The sequence below is a fragment of the Sus scrofa genome, chromosome 14 (genome assembly GCF_054392235.1).
Source record: "Sus scrofa isolate SSC_HxYL_T2T_F1_AM1 chromosome 14, Sscrofa_HxYL_maternal_Yorkshire_Landrace_v2.0, whole genome shotgun sequence".
Taxonomy (NCBI): domain Eukaryota; kingdom Metazoa; phylum Chordata; class Mammalia; order Artiodactyla; family Suidae; genus Sus; species Sus scrofa.
In genome coordinates, this window is record NC_139396.1 from 149,759,245 (window position 1) to 149,778,453 (window position 19,209).

At 38.5% G+C, this 19,209-nt stretch overlaps 1 protein-coding gene across 6 annotated transcripts in view; it reads right to left on the reverse strand.

The window, feature by feature from the left end:
* Nucleotides 1-19,209, reverse strand: part of SHTN1 (shootin 1) — a 100,025-nt gene that overhangs the window by 23,567 nt on the left and 57,249 nt on the right. For 3 of the 6 annotated variants that reach the window (XR_014827011.1, XR_014827009.1, XR_014827010.1), the window contains exons 12-15: nt 14,730-14,812; nt 7,773-7,882; nt 6,199-6,319; nt 4,472-4,525 (exon numbers count right to left, since the gene is read on the reverse strand). Coding sequence is in view for 2 of the 6 variants with exons in the window: in XM_005671487.4 (XP_005671544.2) it covers nt 4,472-4,525; nt 7,773-7,882; nt 14,730-14,812 (247 nt within the window). In the remaining 4 variants the exon portion in view is untranslated. The remainder of the gene's footprint in view (nt 1-4,471; nt 4,526-6,198; nt 6,320-7,772; nt 7,883-14,729; nt 14,813-19,209) is intronic. The other 3 variants (XR_014827008.1, XM_005671487.4, XM_001925635.6) reach the window with 1 other exon arrangement.

Below are 19,209 nucleotides of genomic sequence, written 5' to 3' on the forward strand. Positions count from 1 at the left end.
CCATAAAGCTGTGCTCCTGTGGAAAGGGATACTGACCTTCAAGACGACAGAGAAAGACCCAGGCAGTGGCTGCTTGCCCTGGCTCGTCTAGGAAGTCTATTACGGAGGCAGAGCTGTGGTTTTTCTCCCTCCATTACCACTCAGGTGTTTGTACAGAACACTGGGTGACATACTTCTTCTTACACGTAAGGCTTTAGCACACCACCATCATGAGTGGTCCATTTTCTTTCATAAGAAATGCCCACTATTTCTTTGAAATAGCCCTCCTTAGCTGTGCCACAGGCTCAGGGGGGGGAAATAAAAAGCCAGGAGAACCATAATCTTTTGATCAGAGAGAATCAGATCCTCAAGTCAGGTATAACATGCCAGAGTCAGAAGGCAGCCTTTGTCTACCAAGGATAACAAACAGGCCAGCCTTTGTCATTTCAGCTCTCTATGGACTTGCCTTAATCCTGCTCCCTGCCCCCCTGCTAACTTCCTGAAGGATTCTAAGAATCCTACTGGCTAAAATGGTAACTCATGTTTCTTCTTTAGCCTATAAAACAAAAAAAGTAGCTTGTGAAATTAGATAGTTACAAATCTCACATGATATAGCTTATTATGTTGTTTGTTTAGAAAGGTGCTTGTTTCCCCAGTTGCACACAAAGTTACAGAAAAGCAGTCTGTTGTCAGGGGAAAATTGACTAACGAGATTAGGCGATTATATTCTTCTGCTGTCAGCTAGCTAACCAAAACATCTGTAAAATACTTAAGGCTCATATTTTAATCAGCCATTTGATACTTCCCCCTGAAGAAACTCTTTGTTTTTTCATTTATTGCAAGAATTCATGACATATAGCAAAGAAAAATCATATTACATGTAACACTATAATAGTTTATTTTATAATTTAAAAAATTAAATGATTTTGTTTTTTTAACAGTTGACAACGCGTACCTACTCATCAAAGACATATAGTAAGGTAGGATCAACATGGATAAGGTAGACAGAACTAAAACCAATTTAGATAAATACATTTTTTAATGTATTAGAAAAACTGTTCTCAAATCATTTGTGTTTATAATTTTTAAAAAGTTGTATCACTTAACAGCTATTTCAGAAACGTATGGCTGTTACCATTAAAATCCCTCATAAAACTACCATGTTGTTTGTTTGAACTCCAGGACATTCTGCGTGATTTTCCCAATGGCTAGAGTTAATTTAAGAAAAAGTTATGTGTCTGTGTATGTCCATGCACATACAGACATACCTTCCAAGGATATCTTTCATTGAAGAATTTACCCTTCACAATATTCTCTATTTTTGTTTGGAATATAACAGTACTTTCCCAAATTCCTGACTATGGTGAGCTAATCCCTCACCATACCTGATACTGAAGGAATCCATTTTCCAAGTGCTATTCTTTGAATCTCCAACTTTTTTCTCCATTCTCTGACTGATGTGGTTGATTCAGCTAACATATGAGCAAACTTGAAATATGGAGGAAATTATGGAGGAAAGGTTTCTGCGTGCATCTCCACTGAAAGGATCAAGGAGCTCAGCTAATGACATACCAAGTGTCTTAATTATTTACATTATAATCATAAAAATTGGAGAATCAGAAATTAATTTAGAAACCATGTGGTACAGACAATTCCTTCGCTTCACAGAGAGGAGAATTCGACATTAGTGGGCCTCGGGTTTGGGGGCCGGGTTCCACAATAAGTCAGTGATAGGGCTGGACCTTGAACTTAGCTCTTCTAATTTCCAAAACAGTACTATTTCTACTTCAGACTGCTTTCACCATTTAACAATCTTAGTCCCCATATCAGTTAAATGTTCATAATGCTGACAAAACTAGTTGTCAGGGAGCAAAATTAACTATATACGGCAATTCCTGGGTACTTTGAAAAACTCAAGATATTCAAAAAAGAAAAGAGAATTTTTCAAAAGCTGTTTTTGTTTCTTTGATGTGGAGGCAACTGAACTTGAGATTTTCAGATTCATTTCTATTGACTTATTCTTCAGAAACTGCCATTTCCTTCTTGGAGTGGCTTTTAAATGGCTGGAGTGACTCAAGAGGTTTCCCAAACCTAAAAAAAACCCTCTTGTGTGACTATGAAAAATGAGCTATATATATATATTTTTTTTAATCCACAGAATATACAACTTTAAAAAGTAAATGTAAGTAGAATTGGAAAAATAAGTTCAGTCAACACTGAAACTCTAAAAGTTGGCTTGAAAAGTGAACAACTCAAAATAGAGTGAGGTTTTTTAACTCCCCCAAATTCGAGTTGTGTTTTCTACCCATTAGTAGGCTTACACGTCAGGTCACTTTCATTTCAGCAAAACACCCCACACTGAGGTCATTCCTGGCTTCTGTTCTACAATAGGACTGAACACACTGCTCCTTGGTTTCTTGGCAGCTCTTGGATCAGGTGTTTACTTTTCACTTCTGTACACAATCTGTAGGCTTTTCATGTCTTTTTTCATGTTTGTTGCACACATGCTACATCTCTGAGGCTGGTGTCATTTTGCTGGGTACTAATCTTAATAATCCTAATAGTTGAACTTCAGCAAGAGGCACAAATAAAGCCCCATTTGACAGGGGCTCCTCCTCTATTCTGTAAGCAGCTGTACGGTTTCTCAGCCCCAAGTGACTGGCAGCTACAAACGACCCTCCATCTCTCAAAGGAAATGTCTGTGGGGACAGTGGAAAATTGCCACTTGGCCAAGAAAAATAGGGGAGAGCACCGTGAGTTCCACTTAAAAAAAAATTATTGCAAAGAAATAATATTTCCAGAATAACATCTATTAGTGATACATTATTGCCAGATACAGAAGAGAAATCTAAGATAAATCCAGTGCAAAAGAGGATGGGGGCAACTTGTAGAAAAGAAAGATATTTTGACCACTTCTATAATTTGTAAATTATTTCACAAAATCTGTTCACAAATTTCTCTCCTTGAAGTAGCACAAAACTATGGTAAAGACAACTGTACAGTGAACATACTCTTTAAAAGCAATGCTGTTAATTCCGTAAACTTGCTACATTATTAGCAAGTGGGATATCTTGGGCAATCAAACATCAAATGTCTCTCAGGTGGATGTCTGATTTTTCCAATGAACCTGATTTAAGAAATACACTCAGTGTGGTTTACTCTTTCACTGAGGCCCAGAACTATAACCCTAGAACCTCAGGTTGCCCCTGAGGGCATCTTATGGAATTAGCATTACAATGCAGAGACAACAAAACGCACCTCATAAGGCAATCTCCTTAAGGGAACACTGGATAACAAAATTGTCTCACCAAAGAATCCATTAGATAATAACCACATACTTTTTGGATGGTTTTAATTCTTTATTCTGTAGGTACACCACCCCTGTTAGCCAGCGCTACCTACCTCTCTTTAGAACCAATTCCACTCACCTAAAACTACAGCGAACTCATTAAGCCATTCTGAGTTAAGTCTACTGTTTCAAGCTTGATGAAAATAATTTTGTTTACCACAATTATGTGGATGTCTGCATGCAATGCATAATTAGCACAGTAACAACAAACATGGGAATATTAGCTCTTTACCTCCGCCCCCATGTTTGTTGACTTACTGTGCATAATAACTGGTATTGAGACTGTAACAGGATTTGAGAATAGAGCTCTTGGTATCTGAAACATTTTCTAAGTGAGGCATTTGTCTCTGACAGAAACTGTTGGACAGAGCAGCACTCATTTACTCTGCTGGCAGAAGCTCCTACTTTGGAGAGAAGGAATACGACTAGAGATGGGCGTTAACTGTGTTCTCCGATGGATGTGAGTTACTTTTAGAAAATGAATTTAGTAACATAAAGAAAGCAACTTCTATTTTATCCTCCACTTTATCATCAAAATTTTTTTTTAAAACTGTGAGAAAAGCAGACTGTATCTCTGTTGCTAACATATTTGGGTAGAAGCTTAGATTTACATTTAGGGGCCAAGGATTCCATTTCCCTGCCCAAAAGTTAAGCATTAACCATGTGAAAGACTACTATGCAATATATAATATACTGTTATTATCTACTGTATCTATCAGTCTTACTTATAAATAAATCTATTATAATATTAAATATATTATAAAAATATATTTATAGCATTATCTACCATATCTATATTTATAACACATAGTAGTATATTTCTGTCATTGATAAGCATGTACTGATCTTCACATCTGACCAGACACTTTTCACCTCCAAGCTGTAAGGCAAGGACTGGAGGGCCAGAAAGGGAAACAGTAATTTTTTTGGGGGGTGTACCCATTCTTTTAGAACCAACAGAGTATTGGTACATTATTAACACACCCAAAGGAGGAGTCCACAGCACAATCAAGGAAATTATCAAAAGTAATGAGGCTTACTATAAATGGAAATATATCAACACCAGTTATTTATGGAAAGGGATTTTAAAAGTACTCTTTCATTTTCCCATTAACTAAATAATAAACTGGGATCTAGTCTTACCAGTATTCCTTTCAGTTCATTCACTGCACTCTCAGAGCCTTTTGAAGATTCTGGCTACAATTTTAAAAAGAAGAAAAAATTACTGAATAATTCCGCTCTAAAATACTAAAGATTTTTTACATAACAAAGTGTTGGTAGCTTATATTATATTGACTATATTTTTTAGAATTAGGTCTACCAGCAAAGTGTTGGTAGCTTATATTATATTGACTATATTTTTTAGAATTAGGTCTACCAGCAAAGTGTTGGTAGCTTATATTATATTGACTATATTTTTAGAATTATGTCTTACGGTTAGGAAAAAAAAACACTAGACACGTTAGTGCTCCCAAGAGGCAGTTAAACAGAAAATTAGAAGTAATAGTCAAGGTAAAAGGATTCAAACGACCATCTTCTAAATATTATTTGTTACCTCTTGTTATCATCAAACATAGAAAAGATTTGGTAAACATCAGATTTCAAAGATTTAATTCCAAATTATTCAGAATGTTTTACAATACAAATTTCTTGACTCTCATTGCCAGACTTGCGCCAGCAAGTGAGGGCTGGGAAGGCAGCAGCACAGAGCAGAAAGCAAGCAACAGGGCAGAAAACCTCTCTCAGCTCCATTAGCTCCAGGCGAAGGCCAGCTTACAGAGGAGTGGCGTGTCTTTATTATTTCATGAATTTCACCACAGTGTTGAGTCAGAGCAGGGATCAGAAAGAACCCAGCTTACAGGAGAATATTAGCATCGCTGGCCAGCAAAGCGGTAAAAGACCTCAGAGGCTGTGTGGTCCAATCACCTTATCTTACTTAACGAGGAAAGTTACACCTTGAGGAAGGCTGTATCTGAGTCAGGTGTTTCAAATACAAGCCTAGTTCCCATCTGGCTACGCCATGAGCAAGATAATCTGAACGAAATTCTGGGTAATACTTGCCTGCTCCATGACACCTAAGAGTCTCTGTACATCCCTCAACTAATTTAATGGAGGGGAAATTTCGCATGCGGCCCTCAATGAAAAGACCACTAAAAAAGACCTCTGATCCTCTCTGTACCACTTCCTTTCACAAAGGATAGAGAAGAAGAAAAAAATCTGCAAGACACAGTGAAAGGAACCACTCAGGCCTCTCATTCCCAGAAAACAGGCAAGGCTAATCTTTCATCTAGAAATGGGAGGTGATTAATGGTAACCTATAATCCTTTCTGCTCAAAAGATAATAAAGGAATACGATTTCCTTCCAATTTTTAAAAAATGGACAGAAAAACTGAGAGAGGTTTGCTGCTCATGTACAAATTAGACTAAGGCATTTGACTTTCACAGCCTCAGTTTTCTGTGAAATACGCATGCCATCAGTGCCAGTCAGAAGTGCCAGTCAGAAGCTCTAAGACACTAATTTTAACCATACCAGCACTGACCTCATCAAGGATTTAGGAAATACGCAGTTAAATTAGTATTCTCAAGGCAAGCTTGACTTCTGCGTGTAAGCCGTTTGGTGACAAGTTGTGACTTCTGAACAAACGCCCTGGCTAAAGGCATACTCAAGAGTGCTGCCATGCCACTCAAGTTGCCTTGACTGCACACACCTTTTAAAGCCAGCATGGCAAACGCTTTATAACTAGCGAGATTTCAGGAAAGCCCTTGAAGGGAAGGGGGAGGAAGTCTGTACTGAGGCATGCGGTGACCATTTGTTTTAAAGGTTACTAACCAGGTCGTTCAGTACTATATCTACATAGCTTAATGATTACCAGCAAAAAAAACAGTTGTCCACTGATCCTTGTTCAGTTGTTTTCCAGATTTGAATTGACATTAAATAATGTGTAACTGCTGAAAGCATCACGGCAAGAAAGAAAAGGACAAAGTGATGTTCTGAAAATGAAAGTACATACAGAACACTGATTGCTTACAATTTAAGAAGTTTTCAACAGTTTTCCTTCTGAGCTAATTTTGTTTCTTTGTGACATTGCATTTTTATCTAGTAATAGTTTGGTTTTGCTATCCAGAACAGTTGTGCCTTGTATTCCTTACTAAGGTTCTACTTAAACCCTGGAATAAATGGGTTTATTCCATTTGACCCTGTGCGTCAGAGAGAGCATTTTGTGGAGAAAAAGCCTGGAAAACTGGATGACAGTGCAAGGACCCCAGCTCCAACAAGAGCGTTCTTCACTCAGTCACCAGGCACAGGCACTGAAAGAGTCATGCCCAGCTATCTACAAACTCAGCTTCTCATCCAGTTCTACATTCTGTCTGCTGGCCTTCGGAGCACTGGCACAAGACTGAATTCCTCTCCATAGTTGGCCGAAGCTTCTATTTCACTAGATGTAAACCTTCTCTTGCAATGGACTATTCATTCTCCCTTTCTAACCCCCTTTCCATGGTCAGCCCACACTGTGACCATTCCAGCCTTGCTCAGCTATCTTGTTTGTCTGTGACAAACTGACAACTTTAAAAGCCCAGCAGAATTTCTAATGAATGGTCAAGACACCTGGGGACACTGAGGCAGTTGAAAAGGGAAGTCCTTGAGAGTAAGGAAGAACCATAAAGTTAGGTTTAAAAGAAAAGGAATCTGTTGATGATATTTTATTAGAGTGAAGAAAGAAAAAATACTTTTTCAAGGAAAATGTCAAAAACTCTATTATTGGGTATATTTAAATGGTTCAGATACACAAGGGGATGCTAGGTGGGATGCTAGGTGCTTGGCTACATCCTAGAGCTCACTGTGGTCTAGTTTAAAAGACAGATGATGACATGTATACACAGGATTTTCTCCCTGAAGTGACCCAGAATAGGTTTGTGAAATTAATGAAAACAATCATATAAATCTCATTATTTTCAAAAGTTATCTTAGGTATGTTCTGGTATTACTGTGTGATCCCCAAACCGAGCTTCCTCTCTTCCACACACTAAGATAGAAGCTTCAGGAAGGTAGGGATTTTTGTTTTTTATTTACTGCTTTATTTTAGGTGCCTGAAACAGTGCCTAGCACATAGTATATACTTGATAAACACTTGCTGAATTATACAAAAGAACCAGAATTAGAAAATAAAGGGTGTGTTAATTATCATTTGTTTGCTGCATCAGTTCGTATCAATGCCTCACTCAAGGAGATGGCAGCACCCTGCACTCACGGACTTCTATAGTGGCCTAGGTTTACTGTGGGTCAGGGTCCTCTTAATACATGCTTCATGGAAGCAAAAGATTTTATGACACATTAGGTTGAACCTAAGATACAACAGTCCTGAGGTAGCTCTCATCAAATTTAAACTTTTTACATTTGAAAAAGGAAACATCAAGACGGAAAAAGTATTTAATTACTCCATACCTTTGCCTTCGGTCTAGCTGTCTGATTTACTGGTCTGAGATGAACTCCCTTTTTAATTCTGTCCATCATCTCTTCAACAGCTTGCCTCTTGAGATCTGTGACTTCTTCAGCTATTCAAAGAACACACACAAATCATCTTGTGTTACAAGAAAACAGCTACTTCCTGTTTCTGGTGACTTAGAAAGACTGTACTATGTAATTAACCACAATCATTTTTCAGACAGTCACAAAACACCAATAATTTACTAAGGTTAACAGCTACCAGGAAGTGATATTTTTTTCCAATAAAAAAAAAATCTTTTAATAAGAGATTTGCTTTGAAAAATAAGTTATAAAATTTAAGGTCTAATCTATAGCCTGGAAATCAATATTGGCTCATCTATGTTAAACAATTAAAGTGGATTTTGTTCAATTTGTCAACAGAATGATGAGCCTGAATTTCTCCAGGTCTTTAAAAACCCCAACTTTGTACCTGGCCCCAAATAAACTATTCACCTTAACCTGAAAGATGTTTTTACAACTTACAGTACACCCTACATCAAAGAAATAGGTCTAAAGCAGAAATAATTATTTAAAAGTCCATTAGGGAATAAAAGATTAAAGAGATCTTTTTACTTGTTGAAAGAAATCCACAGTCAACAGAAGAGCAGCAAATAGGCAAAATCTATTTTATTTATTTATTTATTTGCCTTTTGTCTTTTTAGGGCTGCACTCACAGCATATGGAAGTTCCCAGGCCAGGGGTCTAGTCAGAGCTACAGCTGCCGGCCTACACCACACATAGCAACACAGGATTCGAGCCATGTCTACGACCTACACCACAGCTCATGGCAACCCACTGAGCAAAATCAGGGATCGAACCTGTGTCCTCCTGGATCCTAGTTGGGTTCATTAACCACTGAGCCACATGGGAACTCCATAAAATCTATTTTTAAACTGCCATCTTTTGTTTAGGAATCACACGGGAGGGTAACACTTAAGCAAACCTACTGATCTTTTAAAACTGTCAATGTTAAATGAACATCTCCTCAGAAAAGAAAATCATGGACTTGGAGAAGAGATTTGTGGCTGCCTGATGGGAGGGGGAGGGAGTGGGAGGGATCAGGAGCTTGGGCTTATCAGACACAACTTAGAATAGATTTACAAGGAGATCCTGCTGAGTAGCATTGAGAACTTTGTCTAGATACTCACGTTGCAACAGAAGAAAGGGTGGGGGGAAAAATGTAATTGTAATGTATACATGTAAGGATAACCTGACCCCCTTGCTGTACAGTGGGAAAATAAAAAAAATTATAAAAAAAAAAACTGTCAATGTTAAAAGGAAACATACATCCAGAAATGACTGCAGTTAAGTAATTAAATTTGATAAACCATTTCAACTGTCTATATTGTTTAACTTTTACACTCTTTTTGCTGCAAAAAACAATAAAGCTGTTGTAATACTTGTCAAGTAGATGAACCCAACTGAGGTGAGCGGAGACCTGTTGATCAGAATAGTGAAATCTGTCTCTTGCAGAACAGCTTGACCAAAAGCACCAAGATCGTTTTGGAACACGCATCACTATGAATGCAGTTTTTGTGTTTACCTCCAGCTAACTCATTGCAGTCAATACATTTAAGGTTAAATATCTCATAAAGACTCTCCAATCGGCATCTTTAATTGACACCACATTGTGGGGCAGGCACTCGGTGAGCACTTAGTAAGTATCTACCTACTGACTGAACAGTTAATGCTTGGGCTTTAACTGGCTATCAGAAATAATTAAGCCTCAAAAGGATGGCTTCTAAGGGGAGGCAACTACATCCCTAAACGAATTCACAGTCCTGTCAGGCTTTGCGCTAAGGAGGCCTAACTCACAGCTTCTTTTGCTACTAATGTGACAGACTTCACTCTAATCCTGGGGAGCTATTCTCTTATACATGCCAACCAAGAGAACCCAGAAGGTTCCATTATCCTTGACTCTGAGCATCACAGTGATGGGATCACTGTTACCTTCATCTGTAACCTAGGTTTTCCGATACAGTCCTGATTGCAAATCGGGTGTTCTGTGATCCTCAGAAGCCACCGAAATGCTGGAAATTCACATTTTCAATATCCAAACAGCATTTTTTAGCTCCAGAAGGCAAGAAAGCATCTTTTGCCAGGCAACATGGGAGACATGGCACCAGAGTCAGAACTCACCCACCAATAAATGAAAGAAGACAAAACTGTGGGTTGGTCAATTATGTGCCCTGAAGTACCATCTTCTAGGGCAGCCTCTGCTGATGGCTCACAAAGCATCAACAAGGGGACAGACAAGAAAATGACTATGAATAGAAATTCATTCATTCATTTGCCAACTCACTCAATATCTGAATACCTATTCCACACTACACAGTGCTTTTGCTGACCCTTTTCACAATCAGAGGAAGTAAGTCCCAGATCTGTTCAAGCACCTGGTGTGGGTATGGAGTTTATTCCTGGGAATTTAAAAAATCTTCAAAAAACATTTGATTTTTCAGAGAGGCTGCCGTTTTGAGTGAGACTTGGGAAGAGCTGCACGGCAACAGAAACACTGCCTACAAACAGATTAGCACTCAGTAAGGAATGACTGAAACCCAATTAAATGCACCATACAAAAACTAATTAAGGCAGACAGATGGAGAATTATGGTCAACACCATTCAAATCTGCTGCCGCATCTAACATAGCAGGAATTTAAAGTAGTTTCTTATTTTTGCTTGCCAGAATTATAGTGATAATTCAGAGAAGTGCCACTATCTGCATTGTATACAGATTATAAACCAGGCTTTAATTTCTCGGTCTTTTTCAAATGTAAAGGCTTAATTGGTTTTAAGGAAAAGAAATCACCCTTATCAGATACCCTACTCAGGCACAATACAAGGGCAACGGCCAGGTTAGCTACGCAAGCTTTCTCTCTCACCAACCCTGTTTTTGAACTAGCAAAAAGCAATCTATATGAACTTCTGAACTATTAAGCAGTTCTAATAAATCTGCAAGAATCACCTACAGAGAGCTCACGGTATGTTTTGTAATTCTTTTCTGCAATCACGCAGTTGGTAATTGTCTCACAAAAGCATGTAATCAGGGGGACAATAGAAATATGCAGGATACTGGAGATTAAAGAAAAGGGACAAATGAAGACGACGGGTCTAATGTTATTGAACTGCCACAGGAAAATAAAATCAAATGTTCTTTGAGTTAGTGCTTCAAGGTCAGTCTTGGATCAGAAAGCTACGTGTAATTAATTGAGGCTTAAATTTTAAGACCCACTTGAAAAATAAGTTAGTTCCTCAAAAAAAAAAAAAAAAAGACCCACAGACAAAACCATCACCTTATTGCTCAAGAAAACCTTTTGTTATTACCTGGAGGAAACTGAAATGAATTTCTAAATTCCGCAGGTTTTCCTTTCTCTTTCAGTAACATTTTTTAAAGGCATTAAAAAAAATCTTAAGCCACCATGATGTACAAAATTTCGAAAGAAAACACCATAGTTGAGCAATTTGAATCTGACCTAAGGTTAGGAAAATTTCCTTACCTACAATGATCATAAAAGCCTGCCCAGTGAGGATTTCTGCCCTTCAGGGTGGGTGGTACCTTTTCTTTTTTTTTTTTTTTTGTCTTTTTAGGGCCACACTAGCAGCATATGGAGGTTCCCAGGCTAAGGGTCAAATCAGAGCTATAGCTGCTGGCCTAAGCCAGAGGCACAGCAATGTTGGATCCAAGCCGCATCTGCGACCTACATCACAGCTCACAGCAATACCAGATCCTAAACCCACTAAGCAAGGCCGGGGTCAAACCCACAGCCTTCTGGTTCCTAGTTGGATTCATTTCTGCTGCACTACGATGGGAAGGAACTTGCTTTTTTTTTTTTTTTTTTTAAGTTAACATTACAATTATTTTCCATGTTCTGGGTACTACTCTAAACACTTTACATGTTATGAGACTCAGCATTCTCAAAGCAATCCTATGAGATAGGAACTATTATCCCCATCTACAGATTAGCAAACTGAGGTAAGAAAATATCAATTAATTAATGATCTAACCAATTGATAAACAGCAGGCATTTCAGAACCTGTCCATTCTTATCAAAATTAGAGTTATTAAGGCCAAGGTATGTAGTGATTTCTTATATTTAGACCTTAAAACTACTTCTAAAGTAATTCACAGACCTTCTCTATAATTAAGTTTTCTAATGGTCACAACCTAGCAATAAAAGTTTTGCATTCATAAGTTCTGAAAAGCACACCAACTGTATAGTAAGAGCCATCATATGATGCTTTTTTTTTTTTTTTTTTTTTTTTTTGGCCATTCCTGCAGCATGTAGAAGTTCCCAGACCAGGGATCAAACCCATACCACAGCAGCAACCCAAGCTGCTGCAGTAATAATGCTGGATCCTTAACCCACTGCATCACAAGGGAACTCCTTATCATGCTTTTAATCATTGTTGACTTACTTTATTTTTTAGGTCTTTTTCAGGGCCATAGCCACCACATACGGAAGTTCCCAAGCTAGGGGTCAAACTGGAGCTGCAGCTGCCAGCCTACAACATAGCCACAGCAACACCAGATCCAAGTTGCATCTGCCACTCACACCATAGCTTGTAACAACACTGGATCCTTAACCACTGAGAAAGGCCAGGGATTGAACCCACACCCTCATGGATATTAGGTTCTCAACCCGCTGAGCCACAAAAGGAACCCCTGATTTATCCTTTCAACAATTACTTTTTAGTGTGAATGATTAACAAGATACTACAAACAACTACCATACCAAACATAGCAAAAGTGTGGCTATCGTACTTATCATTTAAGGCAGTAGGATTTTAGGGTGGCTCCAGTTTAAAATCTCCTGAGCAATTTCTGTGCCAATAACTTTACTTAGACTCCCAAAGTAACAATCCAGTAGTTCAAGGATGAGGGAGAAAATGCTGCCACATTTCATGAATTATAAATTAAATATTGTTTTCATAAGGAAAACCGTATAGTTTCTAACAATGAGAGTAAGTTCTTGGATAATTTTTTTTTAATTTAAGGGTGCTATTGAGGTTGATAAGCTAATTATGTAATTTACTAAGAAGTAGAGTTCATTTTATTCTGACTGTCCTCCTGACCCTCTAAGACTTACTAATTTTCCCCAAATAAAATTTTAATCTTAATTACAATGTCAGGGAAGGCTTACAGCCAATAACCCAAGAGCAGGGCTGCTCTGCAAATTACCCAAGGCAGGACTCTTCTGAATGCTGAAAGTCTTGTGCCAAGCAGAGTATGTTTTTTAGCTGCATGGTTATGCAAAGGACTAGATTCCAAAGGGCTATAGGAAGCAGGCACAGAAAGCCAATTCATATAGATAAAAGAAGTTTGTACCTGTCTGTTCTTGAACCAGTCAAACCCACCATGCTCTGTAAATGGTAGATTGAGCAAACATGGCTGAGTTTAATTTGGGTTCTGTGGTTAAAGGCCCAACATCCAGCCCAACATTTCAAGTTTTTGCTTCTCACTGTGGCCCCACATCAAACTGCCTGGTGCTCTGTGAACGGACTCCGCACCCACCCACCTGGAGGTTCTGGTCAGCAGGAAAACCCTTCTCTTCTCTCTCCATTCCTAACTCTTCCCGTCACCCTCAATTTCTCTCTCTCCCAAGAATCACTGAGTCCTGTGAATTTTACCTCCCTGAACAGCTCCTGAATGTAGCCATTTCTTTCTATCCCTTTTGCCACCGCCCTCATCCCAGTCCTCTAACAGTCAATGAATGAGTGGGACAGTCTCCCCTCCACCACTCTTACTCCTTTATAGTCTGTTCTCTTCGCTCATTGCAGCCAGTGAGCGAAAAAGATGAATCTCATCATGTTATAGTCTTACTTAAAACTTGTACTACCTTGGAGTTCCCGTCGTGGCTCGGTGGTTAACAGATCTGACTAGGAACCATGAGGTTTTGGGTTCGATACCTGGCCTTGATCAGTGGGTTAAGGATTAGGATCCAGTGTTGCCAAGAGCTGTGGTGTGGGTTGCACATGCGGCTCGATCCCGCGTTGCTGTGGCTCTGCAGTAGGTCGGCAGCTACAGCTCCGATTAGACCCCTAGCCTGGGAACCTCCATATGCCGCAGAAGCAGCCCTAGAAAAGGCAAAAAGACAAACAAACAAACAAAAAACCTTTCACTGCCTTTAGGATAAACGTCAGAATCTGGCTCTGCCTACCTAGTAGACCTGCTCTCTGGCACCCCTTGTTCTAGTCATATCAACTTTCAGTTTCCTAACATGCCAAGATCCTTCCCCACTTTGGACCTTCAAATTGTTGCCCCTATATGGGACTTACTTTTACCATAACCTGACTTTCTAAATCCACAACTAGTCAGCTTACCTGACTTTCTAAATCCACAACTAGTCAGCTTAAAACATCACTTGCTGATACCAGCAGTCCACCTCCATCATCTCCTAGATCAGTAGTGATAATTCCTCCTCCACCATACTGATCAAAAATTGTATTTAAATAATTATGTATTAGATTGGTAATTACTTGTTTACTTCCTGTCTCCCCCGACTCAAATGTGACTTCTATGTTTTGTTCCAGTACACAGCACTGGAGTAGGCACACAGCAAGTGCTCGATAAAGTCTCAGTTCACTTGCCATCAGTTCTAAAAAGGCTTTCCCCAAATCTCTCATTTGGAATGACCTCCCTCTCTTACCTCTCCACCCAGAGTACCTCATTCTTTAATGAAAACACATTTCCCAGCTTCCCTCCCATTACAGGGACATGTGTGCATGTTTACCTGCTCTACACAGTAAACTACACGAAGGGAATGGCTGTTCTTTGGTTCATTATTATACCTGTTAAGTTCACATTTCTCCCCCAACAATGTGTTCACAGTCACAATACAACGAATGTTTGTATTGCTAACAAACTGTACCCCACCAACAACTTAAAAAGTAAACCAAGGGGATGGGGTGAGAATTACCTGTTTCTGGTTGAGCTGCCTTTTCTTTCTTAGCACCACTGCCGCTGGGGTGGGATCGCTTCCGGATCATGGACATGAGGGATCTTTGGGAGAAAGAAAAAAATTGACAGGAAATTAGTGTATGCCTTATGATCCAAGAAATAAAATGTACAGATTCTAAGTGATCAGTAAAAATCCAACTCTTCTCCAGGTACATGAATATATAGCTAGAATTTAAGTAGCTTACTTTCTACCTTTAATAAATTATTAAATTTTTCATCAATTTAATGAAAAGAAAGATGTCTCCTCCATTTCTGTGTGAAACCAAATTCATTACTGAAAGAAGGCAGCTGCTAAGATTATTATTAATATGATGCAGACATTTGCAAAGTGAAAAAGATACAGAAAACTTTTCAAGATCCATATCTAAAATTCAGAAACAGCTATCTATGTATGTTGGAGAGGAAAGATGAAAGAATGAGGGGATGTTTTTGGTAAATATCTATTTGTGAAATATGGGCATAAAAAACACCTGAATCTGCACAATATACACCAGATATGTCAGGGATAAAATATATTTTGACCACCGTCTCTCCGGTCCATGTTTTAAATTCCAAGTCATGATAAATTTGACATTAAAATTAAAAACCTCCACATATTAAAAGACACCACAAAGAATTAAAAGAAACCCTACACATCAATGAGAAAAGGCACAACCAACAGAAAAATGGACAAAACCAAGAAACTCCATGAAAAGGATGTCCAAATTTCCAACACATATAACTAAGGTGCTCCACTTTGTTATCAGAAAAACACAAACAAAAGCCACACTGAGGTTTTACTACATACTCATCAAATAGGCAAGACATTTTAAGTCTGATATCAAGTATTGGTTGGTATGTGGAGTAATAAGAATTCTCAAATTGAAGAAGGTGTTATAAATTGACATCACCATTGGTCTGTCTGTCTGTTTTGATACCAGTACCACACTGTTTTGATGACTGTGGCTTTGTAGTATTTCTTGAAGTCTGGGAAAGTTATGCCTCCTACTTGGTTTTCGTTTCTCAGGATTGCTTTGGTGATTCTGGGTCTTTTGCTGTTCCATATAAATTTTTGGATTGTTTGTTCTAGTTCTGTGGAAAATGTCATGGGTAATTTGATAGGGATTGCATTGAATCTGTAGATTGCTTTGGGTAGTATGGCCATTTTTACAATATTGATTTTTCCAATCTACCAACGTGGAATATCTTTCCATTTCTTTACACCTTCTTTGATTTCTTTGATTATAGTTTTATAGTTCTCAGCATATAAGTCCTTTACCTCCTTGGTCAGGTGTATTCCGAGGTATTTAATTTTGTGAGGTGCAATTTTAAAAGGTATTGTATTTTTGTATTCCTTTTCTAATATTTCATTGCTGGTATACAGAAATGCGACTGACTTCTGAATGTTAATCTTATATCCTGCTACTTTGCTGAATTTATTAATCAGTTCAAGCAGTTTTTGGGTTGAGTCCTTAGGGTTTTCTATGTATAGTATCATGTCATCTGTGTACAGTGACAGTTTTATCTCTTCTCTTCCTATATGGATGCCTTTTATTTCTTTTGTTTGTCTAACTGCTGTGGCTAGGACTTCCAAAACTATGTTGAATAGCAGTGGTTAGAGCGGGCAATAGAGAACCTGGAAATAAACCCTGACACCTATGGTCAATTAATCTTTGACAAGGAAGGCAAGAACATCAAATGGGAAAAAGAGTCTATTCAGCAAGCATTGCTGGGAAACCTGGACAGCTGCATGCAAAGCAATGAAATTAGAACACACCCTCACACCATGCACAAAAATAAACTCAAAATGGCTGAAAGACTTAAATATAAGACAGGACACCATCAAACTCCTAGAAGAGAACACTCTCTGACATCAACATCATGAATATTTTCTCAGGTCAGTCTCCCAAGGCAACAGAAATAAGAGCAAAAATAAACCCATGGGACCTAATCAAACTGACAAGCTTTTGCACAGCAAAGGAAACCAAAAAGAAAACAAAAAAGACAACTTACAGAATGGGAGAAAAATAGTTTCAAATGATGCAATGGACAAGAGCTTAATCTCTAGAATATATAAGCAACTTATACAACTCAACAGCAAAAAAGCCAATCAACCAATGGAAAAATGCATTCTCTGAGAGAAACACCTGCTGATATTGTTCGTACTTTTAGCCCCCTCTAATGATGCAATCTAAGCCAGTATTTTTTCAAAAGGATACCAATAACACTAACTTTAGAACAGGCATATGGAAGGCATATGGAAGTTCCCAAGCTGGGGGTCTCATCAGAGCTGTAGCCACCGGCTTATGCCACAGCCACACTGTGGACATTCATAAAGTGGAATATGTACCAATGAATATGAAGGAGCTCTGGCTACATAAAATAACATGGATGAATCTTACAAGACAATGTAATGTGAAAAGAACAAGACACAAAGGAATACACTAAAATTCAAAGTATGTAACGAAAATAGACCACATATGTATTTATAGTTGTTTATGGATAAATATATAGGCAAAAACTCTTCTCTTTAAAAAAAGGATAAAAGAGTACCAGCATTATTCTACTGGATGGTGATTACATGAATATTCACTTTATCTTATTTTTAAACTGTACATAACTTTGTGTACTCTTCTATATATGTTATCATCCCTTCCTAAAAAAAGTTCCCCCAAAATGAATCAAGAACCCTTAAATTCTTTCAACCACAGTAACAATATCTTCAGTGTGGTAAACTGGATTTGACAAAACAGTCTTGAGGAAGACACGCTGGGAAGCTAGCAGTAGAGGGTAAAAAAGGCATAATGTTGCCTCTACAAAAAGAGGGACCGTATTATTCGCTCTGAGGACAGAATAACTCGATGGTCCTTAGCCATTACCATTTTTAGAATCTTTTTTCTTTTTTACTTCTCACTTCTATCTTTGGTTATATCATCAATTCCCTCTCTAACTGCCTTTTCTGAAATTTCTCCAACACACTGAACACTCTCCCACAAAGCACAGAGAGAAAAAAAAGCACGACATCCTGCTCCACCAGGACTTACCAACTGGGAAATGATCATCACTGAGCTTTTGACTTTGTCTCGTTCATCTTCTTTGGGCTCATGGTGGCCCCAAATGGAATTAAATTGTTGTCATAAAAGTTAGGACTTCTAATTTGCACAGAAAACTTTAAAATAAGCACATTTTATTTCATAAGTTGGGAGGAATGAAATAATGCAAACTTAAGTTTTTCCATTCTGCCAACTGAAGGCAGGAGTATTCAATGTCTACTTAATATTTCATAAAAGGAGCCTTGGGAGGGCTCTCACTAATCAGACGCCTCTCCTCACCTTCTCACAACACTTTGTAATGGCCCCACCTCTGATTCTGAGAGGAAATTTGGGGAGTGTACATTATTGTACATAAAGATTACAAAGAAGTTATTTGTACTGCTTAGAGTATTTGTATATATTTACACATGTGAACTAAGAATATATGTTCATCATTGTAAACCACCTAAGAGATGAGAGAAAGTGTTAGCTTTAAATGTTCTGAATTGAACTATAAGTTGAAGACTGATATGGTGCCCAGAGGGAAATTATCTGTAATAATAATATTAAAAAAGAACCATTGGTCCAGACGGTAATTAGATTAGAGAGGAAACAGGCAGTGTGGGTTTCACAGGACAGATGAGAAGACCAGGACAAGGCATCTGGGACCAGCCAACCAAGAACTCTGCCTAAAACTGTCCTGCTTCACAGCCACTTCAAGTGAAGGGACAAAAGCTTCCAGCTAAGTGTCCCCCAATGATGGAACAGCTCAATGGAAAATATTCACCCTGAAATTCTTCAAGAAGTGTTCTTCACAGCCCCATGATGCTTAATTTTATGAATCAACTTGACTGGGCCATGGGTACTCAGATATATGGTCAAACATTATTCTGGGTGTTTCTGCAAGAATCTAGGTAAGATTAACACTTAAATAGGTAGCCTGAGTGAAGTGGCTTGCCCTCCCTTAAATAGGATGGGCCTCACCAATCAGTTGAAGGCTTGAAGACAACAAGAGTGACCCTCCCCCAAGTAAGAGAAAAATCCCTCAGGTCTGACGGCCTTGAAACAAGGACATCTGCTCTGTCCTGCCTTCTGACTCAAGAACCCTGACTAATAGGCCCTCTCCTCCCCCGCAAAGCCACACCTGGCCAGGACCTGTCCTTTCATCAACCCTGCTACAAAACCTTTTTCCTCTCTCACCTCTCTCCCATCTGTCTTCTAGGTTAAAGGAGCAGGAAGAGGGGGAAAGCAAAAAAGCCACTTAAAGCCAAAGGCCTTCCTCTCTTTTTTCCACTTTTACTTCTATCCATGATCTATATCAGAAACAAAGTTGGAAAACCTTGATTACTGGATTCAAAGTCCATTGAAACTCAATGCATATGCAAATATATTTCTTTGATAGCGAAGTACTCCTTACCAAAAAAATCT